General features: G+C 38.7%; 1 protein-coding gene across 2 annotated transcripts in view; it reads right to left on the bottom strand.

Annotated features, from left to right (window-relative positions):
• The window catches only part of cers5 (ceramide synthase 5), a 45,213-nt gene extending 26,447 nt beyond the window's left edge, over window positions 1-18,766 (bottom strand). For both annotated transcript variants that reach the window (XR_012599120.1, XM_074679763.1), the window contains exon 1: window positions 18,442-18,766. Coding sequence is in view for 1 of the 2 variants with exons in the window: in XM_074679763.1 (XP_074535864.1) it covers window positions 18,442-18,614 (173 nt within the window). In the remaining variant the exon portion in view is untranslated. The remainder of the gene's footprint in view (window positions 1-18,441) is intronic.
• Window positions 18,767-19,315: the final 549 nt, after the last annotated feature.

Consider the following 19,315-nt stretch of genomic DNA (forward strand, 5'->3'; position numbering starts at 1 on the left):
AAGTCTAAAAAAAATTTTAGACTGAGAGAGTAGTTTGTGTTTCATTTTGGACTTAATGGCAGAGTGACTGTGCTGTCTGTAGCTGTGTTTCCATTACACCTAGAATTGCAAAAAATGCAAAAATCTTGAAAAAAATGGTAATGGAAACGCCACATTTTCGAAAAACCTCTCAAAATTCGAAAAAGAGTTTTTACGCTCTCATGAGGTGGTTTTACAGAAGTTTGATATTGAAGTTTCTCACAAAAGTGCAATGGAAACACCTTTTTCTCAAAACGTCACGTTGTCGCAACAACGCACCTCCCTCACCTCCTTGTACATGTCCACTGCCACACAAACGGACTCTGGCAGGACGGCTGTGAGCGGGTTAGAGAGCAGCAAGAGGGAGGGGTGGAGGTCTGTGTGTGTGAGTGAGAGTATGTGAGCTGGAGATGATGATTGTCATATAGTGTTTTTTTCGTGCATGTTTTGAGTTGGCGTGATCACGTCCGACAGTTTGAGCAATGTAAAAACACTAATGTTCAAGAATCGGCATCATCATGAGTGCAGCGTCTGGACGGACATTATGTTTTACTTTACTCAATTTGTGCGCAAATCTGGTCGTAATGGAAACATCGACACGGCATAATTGTTCTTTATCAAAATTTCAGAAATATCGCTTTTTTTTGTGAAAAAGTGTAAGTGAAACGCAACTTGTGTTCGAAATGATCTGTCACTGTTAATTGCAATTTGATGTATCAAAAGTACTGGTGGTATGGGTACTCAGTATCAGTGAGTGCTCAAAAAGGAGGACCGGTCTGAAAAGAAGAGGTATCAAACATCCCTAGTTACAGTAATGCCATAGCTGTCAGTAGTCATTTACGGATCCATACGTATCAAATTTTAAATGTATCAAACTTGGAATGTTATCAGTAGGGCTCCACAATACTTCTTTAAATCATATTTTATTTTCTTTATTTTGTACAGATTATCTGATCTAGACAATTCAAACTTCATATAGGGATTACACCTATTGCTACATCCCAATTCGTATCCCTGGTAAGGCTTTTAGGACACTAAAAGAGGAAAAGAGGGGACGTTATAATAAAAGAGTGACCATTTGCCGCTTATACTCCTAAAAGCCTGAGATTTAGAATGTGTTTCATGTAAACAAACATTCTCACTTAGCAAACACTCATCTTAACTACTGCAGAGAGGTCTGAGTATAATGGTCACTAAGGATGACTGATGTGAGATGTAACATCATTACGGGTCAATTTTTCCCCTAATGCCCAGACATTTGCCCATCTGCAAGTAATGTGCCATGCACTGATGTCAGACTGTCGCCGGTGTTTACATGTTGTTTTTCATTATTTCAGAGCTCACAGGTCACGCTGTGTAACTGCTGATTCAGTTCAGAGGAGGGTTTTTTTTATTTTGTAGAAGAAGTAACCTGTTGGACAACATCTGATTTGTTTTCATGGTCAAACATAAAGGAATATGTCTGCATTTTTTTCAATACTGATTGTTCAGGGCTGACAACAATATAGTTTTACAGTGAGGATGATAACTGATACTGATAACACCACATATAGCAATCAACAGCTTACTAGTTACACCAGTAGTACAAGTACATCAAAGTCTTGTGACTAGCCAACCAGATAGTGTAGTGGGCGGGACATTGGAGTAGACAAGGTGGTGAGTGAAATAGACCAAAACAGAGAGACACACTAGCAACGAAGCAAAGTAGCACACTCTTTGGTCACAGATACAGATCAGCCATCAGCCTCGTCAGAGCGAGTGTTGCATCTTCACATCTTCACAGAGAAGGCGCTGGAAGATGTTTCTTGTGGTGGTTTTCCCTGCTCTCTGTCCACAATACTGAATGTGCTTGTCTTTGTGTGTAAATGAGCGCACGTGTTTGTGTGTCTGTCAACGCGTTGGAACGGAACCTCACAATGACACAATGTGCTGTCATTTCAATTAGTTAAGCTACGCTAATTTGTTAAAAACAGGGACAATGCATATTCATGCATAATTAAATATCAACAATTGCAATTTTATAATACTGGCGGTACCCATTTATAAGAATATAAAGTTTGTCTTACCGTGATGAATAACATAAGGTTATTAAGTCTTTTAAATTAAAATAACAGTATCCGTAAAAGTGCCTTATTCAGTACCTATCCCTAGTCACTATCTCTGGAAATCTGGGAAGATTTAAGGCATGTGAATTAGGGATGGGAATTGATAAGATTTTGTGAATACCGATGCCCTTATAAATTCTGCTTATTGATCTGATATCGATTCCCTTATCAATTCCTGTTGTGAATTTTCTTTATACAAAAAGTAGCTTTACAGGTTCTCTGTGTCATCAACATGTAACTGAGTTTATACTGTAAGTGGATAAAATGTAATTGGTCCCTGAGTCTGGATATTTCTGGGCATAATTATACAGAAACGGGTAAAAATTGCACACAATGTGACGTTGATGTACTGTGTTGCAATATGTTAATAATTCAAGTAGGCCATGTAGTGTCTCAAAGTGGTTATAGCAATCATTTAAGTTGTTTGGAAGCCTTCCATAGTTATGAAGTCAGCCATGAGCCTTTCAATTGCTTGTTAGCTTTTGACATTTGAAATTCTCAGTATTTTTACAAAGAGTTGATGTGATATGTTTCTGTGATGAAAGTTGAAATTCTATTCTAAAGCTGAAGTTATACTGATGTATGTGAACTGCTAGCATATCAGTGCAGTTTCCCATATACGTTAGCATCAAGCTTGCGCTATTTTGTTATTTTGGTAAATAAGGTGATTTGTACCAATTCAAATGTACTGAATATGAATCTCTTGAAAGAGAGTAATGTACATTTCTTTGTGAGGTCAGTTTAGTTAAACGTCAAGCTGAAAATCCTAAATCATAGTTTTCTTGGGAAACATTATCTAACTGCTAAGCTGATTCCCATCTCTAATGTGAATGCATCGAAGAGGAGAGTCTACTGGTAACACTTCAGATTGATCAAAACTATAAATTAATTTGAAAAACAGGAAGGATGCAAAAAAATTATAAGTTCAGCATCTGTAATCAGCTGACACGCTGGTATCTGTATCAGCCCTGATTTTTACAACCCCTTCATCTCTAATAGCCGTGCTTTCACACCATTAGATGTGGTGAGAAGATGTTGAGGTTATCATCTGAGAAAATGGAATCAAGTCAGAGGTAAAGAAACAGACCATTCATGGATGGATGAACTGTTCCCTAAGGATAACGTCTACTTATTTTCTCCATACATGCCTGGTTATTCTAAATTTGACAGAGTCATACAGGAGAAAAAATAATCAACAGCAGCCAATCTTTAAACTGGTGGCCTACCAGGAAACTATAATTGTCCTGTTGTAATATCAGTCTTCAAACATACACACTCAGGCGTCAAGCTTAACACACACCTCCTGATGCTCCTACATGTCTGTCACCATGTTTAAAATCTGCATAAACACACACATACTTTGGATTCTCTGTAAGTTTCACTCTCCAGTTGTGTGTCTTGCAGACACGTTGGCCTGTCTGAACGGAAAAGTAAAGAAAATGAAGAAAAACAACAACTGTCACCCTGAAGACTGCGTTTAAGATGTTTATCTGCACTGAACTCTCAACCTTTAAACTTGACACCTCTCACTGTACACTTGAGATCTACAGAAGAATCCAGACTATGCTCTTGTCTCAGACTAGAGAGTAAACTCACTGAGGAGAGAACTGTGATGAATGAGTCGGCGAGTGGACAAAAAAAAAAAAACCCACGGGTTAAAATGTCACAGTGTCGCTTGATCATGTGATCGTGCAGCTCTGAGAATGTAGCAGTGCAGCTCAAAGCATTCATGCCCAAAAGCCTAAAAATAAAGTCTTTTACAGATTAAATCATCCTAATTTGATCAATGAGACGGTTTGATATGACCACAAAGTGAAGAGTCATTCAAAGAGTCATGGATTTCAAGCTTACTTTAGTCTGTGTAAAACAGCTTCTTAAACTGTTTCATGTGTTGATGGAATATTTCTGATTCAAAATAAGGGGAGGAGAGTTGATTCTTTGGGGTTGATGACATTTGAAGTACAAGAGTTTCACAAACTGTGTTATGCCGTTTTAAGGATGTCCCAAACCCTGATTGCAGATTGAGTATCAGATTAAGGTGATCTGGGCATTTTTTTTTAGTTTATCATCAACATTATCAGCATCATTCACGTTGGCTGTCACTCAGCTGAACACTAATGCATCAGTGTAACGAAGTTCAGCAAACCTCGTAAAGTTGGTGATAAAATAATAAAATAACAAATGGTTCATTAATGTGGAGCAGCAAACAAACTTTGCTTTATTACAGGACAAACGTGCACAGCCAGACGTATCACAACAATAACATCTGCAGCATCCAGGGACATATGGTTAACATATGTGAAAACAAACACTAGAGATAGCTTTATGCTAGCGCTTGTACATCTGTATTCAACACTGAAAATTTGGATCATGAACAGAGGAAAAAAATGCTGATCTGTACTACCCCCATTGTGTTTACACCAAATGCAAATACATTTTCATGGCCAAAATACAGGAGTTCCTGTTATATGATGCAAATGGTGCAAATTTAGCCCCCCAAATTATGCAAAATCTGCATGCTACATGTACAAACTGCAGCATATGAATAGCAGCATGGGGATGACAGCATTTGTTTGCATGAGGACATTCAAATAACATGTTCAACACCTTACTTGCCTTAAACTGTGTTGATGTGACACATGGAAATGGGCAGGATCAGCATGAGGAACTTGTGTGGTTTTTGTACTTTTTAACACTCTACGCAGTGTCTGTTCCCAAACTGCAGGGGGCAGTGTATCGGAAATACACGTCTACCACAGTCCCGAACTTGAGTAGAAGAAGTTTCTTACACTGTTTTCAACATTTATTCTGCCAGTTTCTCATTTCTACCGAGTTTGGCTGCAATTACACACCAGGAATTGTTCATCACACTGGTATCATGGTGATCTCTGTTTGCTGTGACACTCAGAGCTCCATTTCGTCTACCTGTCTGCACAGAATTTAAAAAGTTACAGAGGTGCGCAACCATAGACTGTATGATTAATGGACGTAGTCTCCCTGACGTCACCTGTCTTGTTTCTGAAACGGATTTGAAGCAGATCAGCCATCGTGGCCATATTGGAAGTGGTGGGAGCTTTGAGTACAGCCATAGGCTGCCTGTCAGTCACATGAGCTGAGCTGTGCCTCTGATTGCCAAGTTAGAAAAAAATTAACCCCTGTACAGTGTGTGCCCATAGTGAAATTAGCGATTCAGACAGGAAACGTTTTTTGAACCAGGCTGTAAATCTGGTAATTTCTGCTTTAAAAACAGCTTTTTTTGGCTTGGTGTGTATGTGACTACAGGTACTTTTGGAGCCAGCCTCAAGCGGACACTCAAGAAACAGCAGATTTTAGCACTTTGGCATCGTCGCTTGTGCGCAACGCAGAAATTTTCCATTTGTAAAGGACTGCGCAAGAGGGCAAGGCTGCTAATATAACGTCAACTGTCCACACGTAGCCGTGCGGATCTCAAAGATGCGTCAGGCACAAACCAAGCTTTGCTGAGAAGAGTTCAAAATTGTAATCTTAAGACATGCACCGATCAATCGGTTAACCCATCCGTATATATGAAACTGTTTATACCTCTGGGAAGGTCCGACTGACAGCCATTGTTGCTTTTTGCTCTGAGACCTAAAACTCGGGACACTTTATTGGTTGTTTTAGTTTAAACATAAAGATTTTGTTGTTTTGAAGGTTTTGTTCAATGATTTTCAATAACATAAGATTGGAACATTGAAGGTATATGCTGTCAGTTGTCACAAACAAGAAATAAAAATTGGTATCCACAGGTCAGGCTTGGTGATCGGCCAGAAAATTGTGATCCGTGCACCCCTAGTGATCTTTAGCTACTTATTTTTACGATGGCCAAACAGCATTTAGACCCTAGGTGAGGTATGACTTTTCATTTACCATGAAAATATGGGACAAATTGATTGTATCAATCCGTGGCTTCCCCAAAGACTTTGACTGTACCTGTTCATTTACGAGAACAGGGATTAAAAAGAAACGTTCTTTGAGGAAAGTGACTCAGGAGGTAGCCTTATCTGGTAAATTTTGAAAACCTCCGTCTGCCACTTGATTCATGAAGTAAAAGATGACAGAGATGTGATTTTGGAGAGTCAAGCCCCAGTCGTAGTGCTCACATTCTGGTCTTTTGACTCTTTTTATAAACATCAAGAGTCCTTTGATGCAGAAGCAGTCGGGGAAGCAGATAAAAGTCGCTGAACACTCATTTAAGTCTCAACCAGGCAGGGCAGCTTTGCTTATTCATTTAAATAGTCTCATAGGGGCCAGAGGTGTGGCACTCACAGCCCGATCTCATCAGGTTCTCTGAATGTTTGCCCAACATCCCTGAACCAGAGTGAAATCCTCCAAATGATGAAACTTTAATTGTCTAAACAGAGGAGAAGGAGAGTCGAGGAATCTGACACTCACCACAAACAGCTGAGACTATTGAACCCCTTTACGTGGACGGACCTCTTCCCCTCCTTGTTTTTTATCGTCTCCCTGTTTAACTCAGGTCTCTAGCTCTTTGTTCTCCCTGTCCTGAAGTGACATTTAGCTCGGAGTAATGACAGGTATGTGGATCAAAGAGGCTGTGTTCGACAACCCTCGCTCCAGAGAGTTGTATGACAGAAACAGGTTCTTGAAATGGTTTTTTAAATAATGGATAATGATTTAGTTGGTTCAGCAACCAGGGGGAGAAGACGAAGATGCCCTTTACATGTCACATACATGTCCAGACAGTGATGAATAACAGGGCCAAGAAATGTTTCGCAGGGGAGAAAGACTGGATGGATCACTTTCAGGTTGCACAATGTTATCAAAGTTACTCAAGACTGTGTTAATTTCTTTTTCAGTTCACTGAAGAAGTAGAGGGAACATGAAGTGATTGCCTCAAAGTGTGAGAGTCACATGATTCTTATTTACTTAACCCAACAACATCTGCCTTTTTACCTGTCTGACTTCCACATGTGTGGGCTGATGTGTTCTGGGCTCCCTCATGGGCACAGATTTGTCACATGCATGACAAACAGGAGCAGAAATCGACTTAAGCAGCCCGTGCACGCCTGAGCCTGCAGAGCTAATTTTGTGAACAGGAGAGGGGGGAAAAACAGGAGACACAAACTAATCTATTTATGTGAAACGTCAAACATCCCTGATCCTTCTCAGAACCTGAAAACTAAAACACACACACATACACACACAGTCTGTTACCACAGGGACAGGCTAAAACTACAGCAGACCTTACGCTCTATTCATAGCACGCTACTTTACGTAATTGTGGCCTTCACTTGACTGGCGAGGTTATAGCATGTTTTGGACGAGAAGTGACAGTTCCTGGAGGGAACTTCGGGGAGAGACAATGCCAGAAATGTGTGAAGTAAACAGGAGAAAGAGGATGTTTAAATCTGGCTCAGAGTCCAGAAAATCAGACTGGCTTTTAAACCATGGTCTGACTAGAGATTCACAGAAGTTTAAGGAAAAATAAAAGTTTATGATTGTGTGTTTTTGCGAAGTAGATGTTCAGCAAAGCTTGTCTAACTGGATATCTATGATTCACTTGATGCAGATTTAGAGCGCTGGCCTGCCATGAAGAGGAAATAAAGTTACAGTGAAGTTTTTTTTAAGATTCACCAAATTATCAATGTGTTTATGTAGCTTCTTTAAAAGTCTACAAAAGGATTAAAAAGACAGCATACATATGAGTATAGTCTAAGAACGCAACAGCAAAAGAGCTTCAACATCAGTTTCAACTCAAACATCTGGAGGGCAAACACAGAAAGAAGCCAAACAACAATTTCACCAGTCGTCACAAGAACTTGACAATATGAAGTGAGATCAAACAGAAGAAGAAAGTAAGACAATTGAAGCAATGCAGTTCAGTGGAGATTGTTTTGTCTACATAAGATTTCATGGTTTCTGCAAATAATTGAAGAATTTACAGAAAAATGAGATTCTGAGCAATAAAAGCATTGAGATTTTAGGTGTCACTTACACGACAACTGTTTGAGGATGAAACACTCAAGGCATGCCAAACCCAAGCTTTCCAGATGTATAACCAGTGCCAGCCAATCAAAATGAGCTCCCGTCATTCGACTGTGACGTCTAAGGCCTGAACCACACGTATATGGATTTTTTTTGACCAGATATCTTTGTCCTCTTTTAAAAAATAATCTCTGTCCACATCACAGAAATGTCTCTGTCCATACGAGGAGGCAAAACTAAAAAACGATCACCTCTGAAGCCTGCAATACCATGCCTGGGCGATAAGTGGCAGGTTAGCAAAATACGAAAACCATAGAAGAAGAATGTTATGAGCATGCACAGTGAAAAACAGGAAGAAGACGCAGTCAACAGAGTAAGGAGATGGAGAAAAAAAAAATTGAGTCGTTCGTGTGGATGGACGATGAGTATGACTTGTTACTTCATGAACATCAACAACATTACATTCATCTGTAGAGCTGTAATGAGGGCAAAAGTACAAATAACACAGAAACAGCGCGGTTGGCGACCATCGTTCTTGTTGTTGGCGACCGTTTCTACAGTGACTTGTTGCTAGGCCCTTGATGTCATTGCGTCAACACCAGCTCCATATTCTTTTATTTCTTCACTTTTTTATCCGTTTTAAAAAATCTATGTCTATGTGGGTGAAATTGCTGTGTTCGTGTGGTTGACGCCAAACTGAACAGAAAAATGTGCGTTTAGGAATATATCCATATGCGGTGGTCCAGACCTGAGAACTGAAAACTCTTGCTGCGTTCCATTTGTACTCGGAACTGGGAAGTCGGGGAGTGAGAATCTCTAAGCGTTCCAATTGCAGAGTCAGAAAAACTTGCCATCACAGCAGTATCTCTGTATATAAACATCGAATAATACTATGTTTATAGCTGATTTACTGCAACAGACACTAGTAAGAAATAAGGTAAAAAGAATCTAACAGGAGCTTAATAACTGTTTACTCCTAAACTTGAATTTCTTACTGGGAACTCGGGCGTGGTGTGGGTGTTTCAACTTCCAAGTCAGAAATTCCAACCTTGGGGGGCGTTCCAGCTGGGCGCTCCCACTCAGAACTCGTAAATCTTGACATCTTTGGCCATGAAACCTGAGTTTTCCAAAATCTTCACTTCTCTGCGGTTTCGTGTGGATGAAAAGCGTAAATATATGAAAATATACGCAGTTTCCAAGATACCCGGCTACGTATGGACATGGCCTTAGCCAACCCAAAACACCAACTCTTGAAAACGGCCTCCAGAGTGGATATTTTCTGAAACGCTGCCGCTACCATTGCCATGTAAACGGTAAGCCAGCGTTCTCACTTGAAACGCGCATACAACAGTCCAACAGTACCGTTGTTACGATCGTCGCAGACTACCATGTTGTGCTTGCGCTGCTCAATCTGCTGAATTTGCTGACTGTCTTTCAACAAAATGTGCATCTGTTTCTCCACTTCTGCACTTAGCAATCACCAATACATCAGATGATCGGCTCAACTCTACTTCGGTGGAGATCTACTAAAAGCTGCTTCTGGACAAGACAGTTATAGTGCCAACTACAGGCCTGGCATGCAAGACAAAGTAGGTGTTAACTGATTTACAGGAAAACAATCACTGTGTAGATTGAGAAGATGTAGAAAATAGGCGTTAACTCTGGGAACACATCACATCCAAGTCTGCTCCATCATTGCTTTGTTGCATTTTGACTGCATGTATGAACTTCCTAAGTCAATGCTGAGCCTCTCCTCGATCATGTTGGGCGGTAGAACCTCAAACCTGCTGACTCCTGGCTCGGCCTCACTCGTTATGTTGGTTTGTTGTTGTAGTACAGCTAAATATGATCTGGTGTCAACACAGTTTGTTTTATTTAGACAGACATCAGGTGTTTCATGTGTTTTCAGTGCTGGAGCTGATGTGGATGGAACTCAACAGAATGGAACCAGTGTGAGTTGATGCATTGACGAGAAATGACACCTATCAGATCTGTAACGAAGCAGGGACAGATTCAGTGTACTTTAGCTGTAAAGCAATCCTGGATCTTATCAAGCAACAATGACTCAGCCTTTTTATCAAACAACACCAACATCTGCATACATGTATAAGTGCAGCTACATCAGCAAAGCCAGGAGTTGCAGCATATGAATCAGTTGCTACGATTAAAGTTATGGATGCTAAATGCTAAGTGTTAGCTTTGTGGCATTAGCTTGAGGTTTTTTCCTCACAAACCAAAACATTCAAGTTCCACAACTTAATTTCAACCACTCCCTGACATCAAAAACCATAAGAGTGAGTATTTAAAACCTGTGATTGTGACTTTTTTGTAGTAAATAATCAAAAAAATCATCCTGCCTACATCCATTTTTTTAGAGTCACCTCTCACCTCCTGCTCTGTCAGAGTGAATACCTGAGTGTTTTTAGAGGAAACAGCCAAAACGGCTATCACAGATTACAAAGCAAGTCTGGCCTCTCATAATCTGATACACACAGACAAGAAAAAAAAAAAAAAACAGTAACACATGACACAGCTTAGGAAGGCCGAGCCTCCAACACTCCTACAACCTGACTGCTCCCATCTACAGCGGCAGTGCCAGCAGCAAAACCACGATTAGGATCAGACAAGAAAGAACTGGTTCAGAAGAGGAGGAGCCGGCCACGAAGAGGAAGAAAGAGGAAGAAGGTAGAGGAGGAGTCCTGCATGAGAGGTAAAAGGCGGCTCTTAATGCAGAAAATCAAAACGTTGGGATGTGGCAGAAGTGTTGGGTATTACCACCATGTCTCCACCACACCTGTTGCTATCATAGGATTTATAAGACTAAATATCCCCTTGGCAGTATCAAGTGGTTGAATAAATACTAATAAAAAGCACAAAGAAACAGTCACACGCTGTCCGGAACAGTCAATGGCAAACTTGAAGTGACACAAATACTGAAAGAGGATTAAAAAAAGAAAATGTGAAAACTGAAGAAGTGCTATACTTTCTCTACTTTCGATTTGAGCCTCAAACTGAAAGTTGTGGTTTTGAAATGCGTGTGAACAACAGAGGCTGTTGGAGTGAAGTTCAAGAAACTTCAAGAAGTGTGACGACACCCTTAGGTTTACAAGTACAGATGCTTTTTTTGAATTTAAAAAAAATTGCTGGGTTTTATCAGCCCAGACCAAAGATGCACTCATAAAACTTGATGGAAACAAAAATAAAAACCCTCACTACTAAAAGCTGTATCATAGTTGGTGGTTTTGCATTTTATCCGGACACTTATTCACTCATTAATTATTAAAACAGTTGCTCTATAATGGTACATCCATGGGCTGGGGTTTGGTCGGAAGAGTCAAATTCAACCATCAAAAGACAACAATGATTGTTAATGTATCAGTCCACTCCTTCCTGTCTATTTAGGAACACTTAGCTGAACAGATGTGAGAGCAATTGGTTTTCATATTCAAAGGTAAAGTGAGTAAATAGAAAAACCACCTCAATATAAAACTCAAAAGAGACAAAACAGCAGCATTCCTCCATGTTTTTACATTTAGTGAGTGTCTGTTTGAAACATAGACTGTATAAAACATGAATGTAGTCTCGTCGACATCACCCATCTGTTTCTGATACTGTGAAATGAAGCCAATATGCAGACCCAGCCACACTAATCCATTATCTTGTGTTTTATTGACTGTGCTTTGTCTCTTTTTGAGCTTCCTGTCTGTAACTTTGTGTTTTTGCTGCTGCCTGTTTTGACCAGGTCTCTCTCCTGAAAAATAGGTTTTTAACCTCACTGGGACCAACCTGTTTAAATAAAGGTTAAATAATAAAAATAAAACAAAAATAATGACTCAGTTCTGATAGTGAAGTAAGTGTTTCAGACCCAAGCTGTTTTTGAACCAGGCTGTTAATATGCTCTTAAGTGCTGTAAGTCACTTAAGTGTGTTAATTAGATTAATTAACTACACCGCAAATGAATGCGTTAAGAAAATTAATGTGTTAAAAAAAAATTTAATGTGACTAACTCAGTCATCCAGCCATTTTCAGAGCATCTTGAACAATCTTTCAAGACCCAAATAATTTTGTTTTCTATGACTATGTAAACATCAAAACTACCTAAAAAGAGTGGACTCTCCTCTTTTATTCGGGTGCTTCATCCTTTAATCCTCTCAATAATCTCGATTCACTTTTTTTTCATGATGGCGCTACTCTTTCTCTCCGAACAACCGCGACACATCCTCAGTTGGAGCGTGAGCTGCCTGAACTTTTCTGACTTGCAGCGTCTCGCTATGTCTCTGTCATCTCACATCTTCTCCTCATATCCAAGCTGAGCTCTCGTCCAAAGAGCACACCGCTCTCACCCACAGTAGTATACGAGCATGATTCTGATTGACAAGCTCCGTCACACCTTGCCTTCCCCCACTAAAAAACAATTTACATCAATAGGTGCAGTAAATGGTTGCAATCAAATGGCAGCGAACACACACATTTTATCAGTGGCCAGTTGAAAAAAATGTGGATTTACAAATCTTCTCTTCTTCATGTTTTCATTTGATTAGTCATGCACCATAATTTTGTTATGTCCTAGAATCCAAATTCTTTATATGGGGACCTTAAGCAGATATGAGATTAAAATGTAAGTAATTCGATTAATTAATTACAAATCCTGTGATTAATTAAATTATTTTTCTAATCACCTGACAGCACTAGTTTGAAGATAACTAGGAAAGAAGTGGTAGTTATTGTGCACAGATGATCTTGTATTGATCAATATTTTTGATAGCAAAACTTGGTGAGTGGAAAATCAAAGTTGTGAATGCATCACAGAAGCTTCTTGTCCTCACAGGCCACCATCTCTAACAGGAGGGTTATAATGGTTTGATCTAGAGCAAGGGTCTGCAACCTGCGGCTCTGGAGCCTCATGCGGCTCTGTGACTCCTTTGCAGTGGCTCCTTGAAGATTTAACAAAATATTGTTAAATTAAAGAATTTTTATTTTCTTGCAGAGGGTATTGATGATTAAAGACAGTGACATTTATTCTTTATAAAAAATAAATACATTTTAATATTTTGAAAAAATAAATTGTCCCTAAATTTGAGAAAAAAATAATTTTTAGATTTCTACATATTTTTTCAAATTACTTAAATTCCATTTTTTTTTTAAGTTTTTGCCACTTTTTAAAATTTTACTTTTTTAAAGTTAGCAAATTTTTTAAATAACCTTTTTTTTATTTTTACTTTTTTCTGTGCATTTTGGTAAATTTTTGAAATTCAAAACTTTTGGAATTTTTGCACGTTTTACAATTGTATTTTGGATTTTTTATTTAAAATTTCCTAAATTATGCAAATTTATGACATGTATCACATGACACATTTTACATTTTTTTAATTATTTGCAAATTTATTAAAAATAATAAAACTAAGACAGCACATGCACCATTTAATAAACAAAGAACTCCTGGTTTGGATCATTATTCATTTGATTTTCACTTTGTTTAGAATTTCATACACTTTTTGTCTTTGTTGTGAAGATAAAGCCGATTTTGTGGCTTCTGAATAACTTTAATCTAAGTAAGCTAAGGCAAAATGGCTCATTAAGTAAAAGTTGCAGACCCCTGATCTAGAGTTTGCAGAATATCCCTTTTAGCTTGCAATATGTCAAAGAACTAACAGGATGAGGGCCCTGGTTGGCTCAGTGGTTAAAGTACGCCCACATATAGGCTGCAGTCTTTAGACCTGTGGTTGCTAATTCAATGTCATTCATGTCTTCCCTTTTTCTCCATCCACATTTCCTCTTTTATTTTTGTATAAAAAAGTCAAAAAATCCCCCAAATAACTTGAATTATGATACCTTAACTGCACTGACAAAGGAGTTTGAATCAAGCAACTTAACGTACACCTTACATAGCTTTTGTCAATGCTAATAACAGGAAATGCATGAGTGTGACAAAGTATTCTGACTTCATCAGGTCAACATACTGACAAAAAAATTAAATAATGAACTCATAATAGAGTTACTGTTTGAACAATAGTGAAGTGAGATCCATTATTTTCTCACCCTCTCTGCAGAGTCAATAAGAGGAAGTAAAGAGAGAGAAAGCACGAGTAAAACCAGGCCATGAATCAAACCTTCACACTGACAGCGTGCATCAGCGTCACCGCCACCCTACCACACTGAACTTCACCAACGCGTGCATATGAGTGTGTCGCTCTCATCCTCCTGCAGCAGGTGGGAGATCACAATGTGTGTTTAGTACGCTGTGTGTGAACAAACAGCAGAGCTTGTGCGTGTGTCCCACAGAGAAAACAAGCAGGAACTCAAGCTGCGGTGCACTGCTCCTCTTCTGATAAATGAATGAATGAGGCGGCGGGCCAGTCAGAGTGTCGGCAGTGACAGAGGAAACGCTCTCTGATAACATCGCTGTGAAGCAGTCTGTCCCCGAAGACGGCCTCACACCACAGAGGGACAGACGGTCGACTCTGGCACCTGAGACAGGCAGACACAGAGCTGTGTGCGTCTTATCAGACACCTCAAAGAGACAGCTGCAGTACCTGATCGCTCCTTATTTACAGCCACTTGATCTTGTCTGAATTAAACAGAGCAACCGTGACGCTGAGGCCGGGGCTGGTGTCAAGTCGGGAAATCATGCCAGAGTGACATCAAGCAGTCACTGGCTAACGACTCGGTTTGAAAGGAGAATTCAATCTCACCTTTTTTCAATTTATGCGACTTCTTGAGCTACGAAACCAACCTAATGCTATGTTCCCATTTAATCCTAATGATAATAATAACAGCTTAAGATTCATAGTTTCAAGGATGCAAAAAGGAACACATCTTTGTGTTAGTAAACCTCAAAGTTAGCGATGCTCAGGGGGCTACATTGCTCTGGCACAGAAGTTGCAGTTTGTCTCTTTCTCTTCATTTTTTAAAAATCAACAGAGGAGTTTTCCTCCAGCTTTTGTTGAACACACCTGAAAGCCTGTCAGCTTTCATACCACTGTTACCAATGCTACCATGTGTCTCTGTGCAGGGGCGTGTCCAGACTTTCAGAATGGGGTGTAACAATAAGGGCAGTGACATAAGTAGGGGTGGCCAAAGTGTGCATAATTACAAATTATCACCATTTATCTTCTTTAAATTCGCTCAGCTTTATTAGAAATGATTCTATAACTAGGGGAACATTTCAGGTATACAAAAAAGTGGAAAAAAATATGTGCTTTTTTGTTTCAAATTATATTGGTTTTCAAATGATGCACCTGAAATTAGGGATGGGTACCTTTTACTTTTGAAATGATACAGTATCGATGCCAAGTACCTGGCAATCAGTACCGGTACTCAACGGTATCAATTTTCGGTTCTTCTTTGTGTTTATGTGGTAAAAAATAACAATTTGTTTAATAATAAAGTATGTTTTTTTTTTCTATTTAACATATTCATTCTTCAATATTGAACCTTACAATGCAGTGTTTATATCCAGCATGGAAAAATCATCTACTCCTCCACTCCCTCACAGTCACAAGGATGCATTTAGGTACCCAAACATAGTACCTTTTGATTTTACGTGAATCGATACTTGGTGCTTTTGACAGAATTTGGTTGGTACTTATAAAAGTACCTAATTCAATACCCATCCCTACCTGGAATGTACTTAATTCGTTAGTTGGCAAGCTTAAGCACTAATGAATTTTTAAATATTTAAGTAACAAAAAATATTTTGGAGCATCATTTTGTCAGCCGTGTTATGGACAAAAGTTGTGACTATTTTTCGACATAAATCTATATTATTCTGAATTTAAAATAATTTAACATTTCTATGTCAGACTACGCTCAGCAGAAATATCCCTTATCATTTATATCACAGTTTAGACAAAACTTAAAAAAATTATGGTCCAAAAATCACATGTAACAAGGTTGACAGGATAACACAGTTGACAGAACAAACCTGTCTCTACACTATTAAAATTTGTGATAGGTAACACGGTTGACATTTTCTCCATTTTTTGGCTCTTGTGCTAGCTGCACCCACCAAAAAGGATGTGACTTTAAGTCATGTGACTTTGGAGCAAACCATTGCTGATTTACAGGGTTTTTTTGATGGGTAAAACGGTTGATGCTGATTTCTCGGACACACATAAAATGAATTATTTTATCCATATAAATTATTAAAATAGTTTTTTTTAACACCTTTGTTGTATTTCAATGATTCTTTTGAACAAATAATACTGAAAATAATATTCGGAAATGTGTACTCTAGTGTTAATTTTGAAGAGCAAACTTGGGGGGGAGGGCTGAGGGCCTCCCCGATAAGTTTCAAAAAATCCTGGAGGAAACCCTGAAACACATAATCCAGAAGTAAAAAGCCAGTCTTCCTTGTTGTCAAACTGCAACACAGTCACACAACTTTTCCTCCACAGAAGTGACAACCTGCCAGAGTTCAACACAATGACATTTTGTGTCCCAGACAACCTCTGTACACTCATCACGGCACTATGAAGCAATCACCTCTTAAAGGCAAGTTCAACTTCCTTCTTAGTTTGAAAACATTTTATGTCACAGACCAAAATGTGAAAAATCTTGATTTCAATTCATGCATCTTACTACATCCTGCTCACAAATGATCATGCAGACTTTAAGATAAGTGGCACTAGACTTATCCCTGCAGCAATCTATGTGAACCTTGACCAAATAACGTTTTATAACCATTCTGTTAGCTAACAATGTAAACGCCAATGTAAATCAATAACAACACCCATTATGTGATCATTTTATGGTACTTCTTTACACTAAAGCAGAAGAAACCCATGCATACACTGTAAAACTAACTCATACCTAACATTTTCTTCTTTGCGTCATAACACGATTAAGATCAACACCACACTTCTGCCACACCTCTACCTGCTGCTGCTCTCCTCCTGACCTCAAAATGTCATGAGGAAACCAGCGTATCAACACCATCGGGTGTTTATTGAATACATTAATCAACCCTCTTTAATCCTGTCAATGCTTTCATTATCGCAATTCATGAAATGATTTTTATCTGATGGTGGATTTGATTCAACAGTCTTCTATGTTAACACTAAACTGCAAAAAAAATGTTTCACAACAGGTGTGTTGAGATTACTATCCGGAAACTCGTGAGAGTTATGGGAAGGGGAAAACATCCATAAAACAAATACTTATTGAGATGAGTGAGACTTTTTATCAAGTAATTTGGGACACAAAAACAAGCTTTAATTTTGCAGAAAAAGACACATTTTTTATTATTAACATATTCTACTTTGTAAAAAGTAATTACACTGGTTTTTACAAAAGGAGGTAATCAGACCTTTTCAAAGAATCAGGATTTGCTGATTTCTTTTTGATAATTCCCTTTTCTCCCTCATACATGAATCAATTTTTGTGTCTGTTGTCATGTGCTTCAGATGTAAGTTGTATTGAGACAACTTTCTTTTTTCAACTGGGGTCTAGGGAGACTCTCAACCCATCTGACCAGACCTAACCACACACACCTACAATTGCATGCCATGCATGACCAAATATTGATTGACATGTAAATCCATCCTTTCCTCCCTTATCAGCCTTGAAGTAGTAGCTTATCTCTATTTTGGGAAAAGGGTCAAGTCAGATAACTCACACATCTGAGCACAACAACAGCTGTCAAAAAACTAACAGGAACCTTTGTTGTAGTTTGACAAAGTGAAATGCCCTCAGGACAACTCTGGCTGGGTGTATAGCAAGCCTTACAGCTGGATGTCATCCAAGACGGAGAAGGAGAACGTAAACCATGTGATCACATTATTGCTTGCCCAGTTTCCCAGCCTGGACAAATGCACAGCTTCACTTTTGCACTCTTCAGTTATACAGTATGTGTCGGTGTCACAGAGGCAGCTGGCTCTCGGGTTAAGGACACAATAAGTGGATAGGTCAGTGATTAGTAGTACAAACAAGTTTAAAGTTATCCAAACAGTAAAGGGAAGTTTGTGAGAGATGGATTTTCCCGGTAAAATTGATAAAGGTGTAGTTGTAACGGTGATGCGTTCACTTGACATAGGATTCGGGAGATGACACTTAATAGGGAAATCAGACAGCACGTGTCATTGCAAATAATAAATAAAAAAGACAAGTATGAAAATAAAAAATAGCGTATTTTTTACATCACTTTAAAGGTCAATTAACAAAAATAAGGAACAATATTAAAATTTTGGAACCCCTGTGTAAACATATCTTTAAGCATTTTTAAAATGTGAATCCTCCAATTGTGAGTAAACCCATCATTATGCTTAAGAAAAAAAAACGACCGTTAAGTAGTTTCTGGAAAGTTCCTACATGTCCCTAAAAAACACCAAACACATAAGAATCAAATACTCACCTTTCGAAAAGTATCCTGATCATAAAAATCCCCACAGCCAACGGTAAAGCGTTAAACAAGTGTCCAGCTTTGGGGTACTCCACCCCGGGAGCTGGGTCCGCCAGATCCGCCCAGGTTACATTGTGTGGCAGCCAAAACCTTTCGTTCCAGAACCAGGCTGAAAGGGCAGCCATGTTTCACGGTGCTCCTGTCCCCGGACGGGAACACGAAGTTAGTTTCTTATCCTAAAAGAAAAGAAAAGTGAGACTTCTGAGCTCCTCTGCTGCCCCAGGGCCACTTGTAGGATGATGGCTTACTACACTTAACTTTACTTCGGCAGAGTAAAGCGAATATGAGGCACGGTTACGACTTCCGGTATCAATTTTCAAAATAAAATTCCTAACGGTCGACGTATATTTTTTTTGTCAAGCAGCACAAAATAGATAAAAAGACGAAAAAGAAGAAAATGAAGATCCTTTGGTTTGTCAATTTTGTTTTTTTTTTTTACAAGTGTTTCATTAAAACCGGGACCCATAGGAATCAAATAAAACAAGCGTTTTCAAAAGACTGAATTTTATAATAGACAAGCAAACAAGATAAAGAAATTTTTGCTACATAAAGCGTTTTTTTTTAATTCATGAAAGAGTAAAGATAATCTCAAAAAAGCCTGCAATTGTGTCCACATAAGGTGTTGAATTGAATCGTCACCATCCTAAAAGTTCCTTACTAGAGCTTTACCTTAAAGCCTAAAGGTGAAACGCTTATATTAAACGACACGTGTCATGCAACTACATTTTTAGACTCTAACTATAATTTTTTTATTTTTTTTTTTAAATAAAAATTTAAAAAGAAAAAAAAGGGAGGCCGGGTGAATGGGGAGGGGCTGTCTTTTCAT

Source organism: Halichoeres trimaculatus, unplaced genomic scaffold, assembly GCF_033239565.1.
Source record: "Halichoeres trimaculatus isolate MK-OKI-2021-1 unplaced genomic scaffold, fHalTri1.1 fHalTri1_scaffold_1, whole genome shotgun sequence".
Lineage (NCBI taxonomy): Eukaryota > Metazoa > Chordata > Actinopteri > Labriformes > Labridae > Halichoeres > Halichoeres trimaculatus.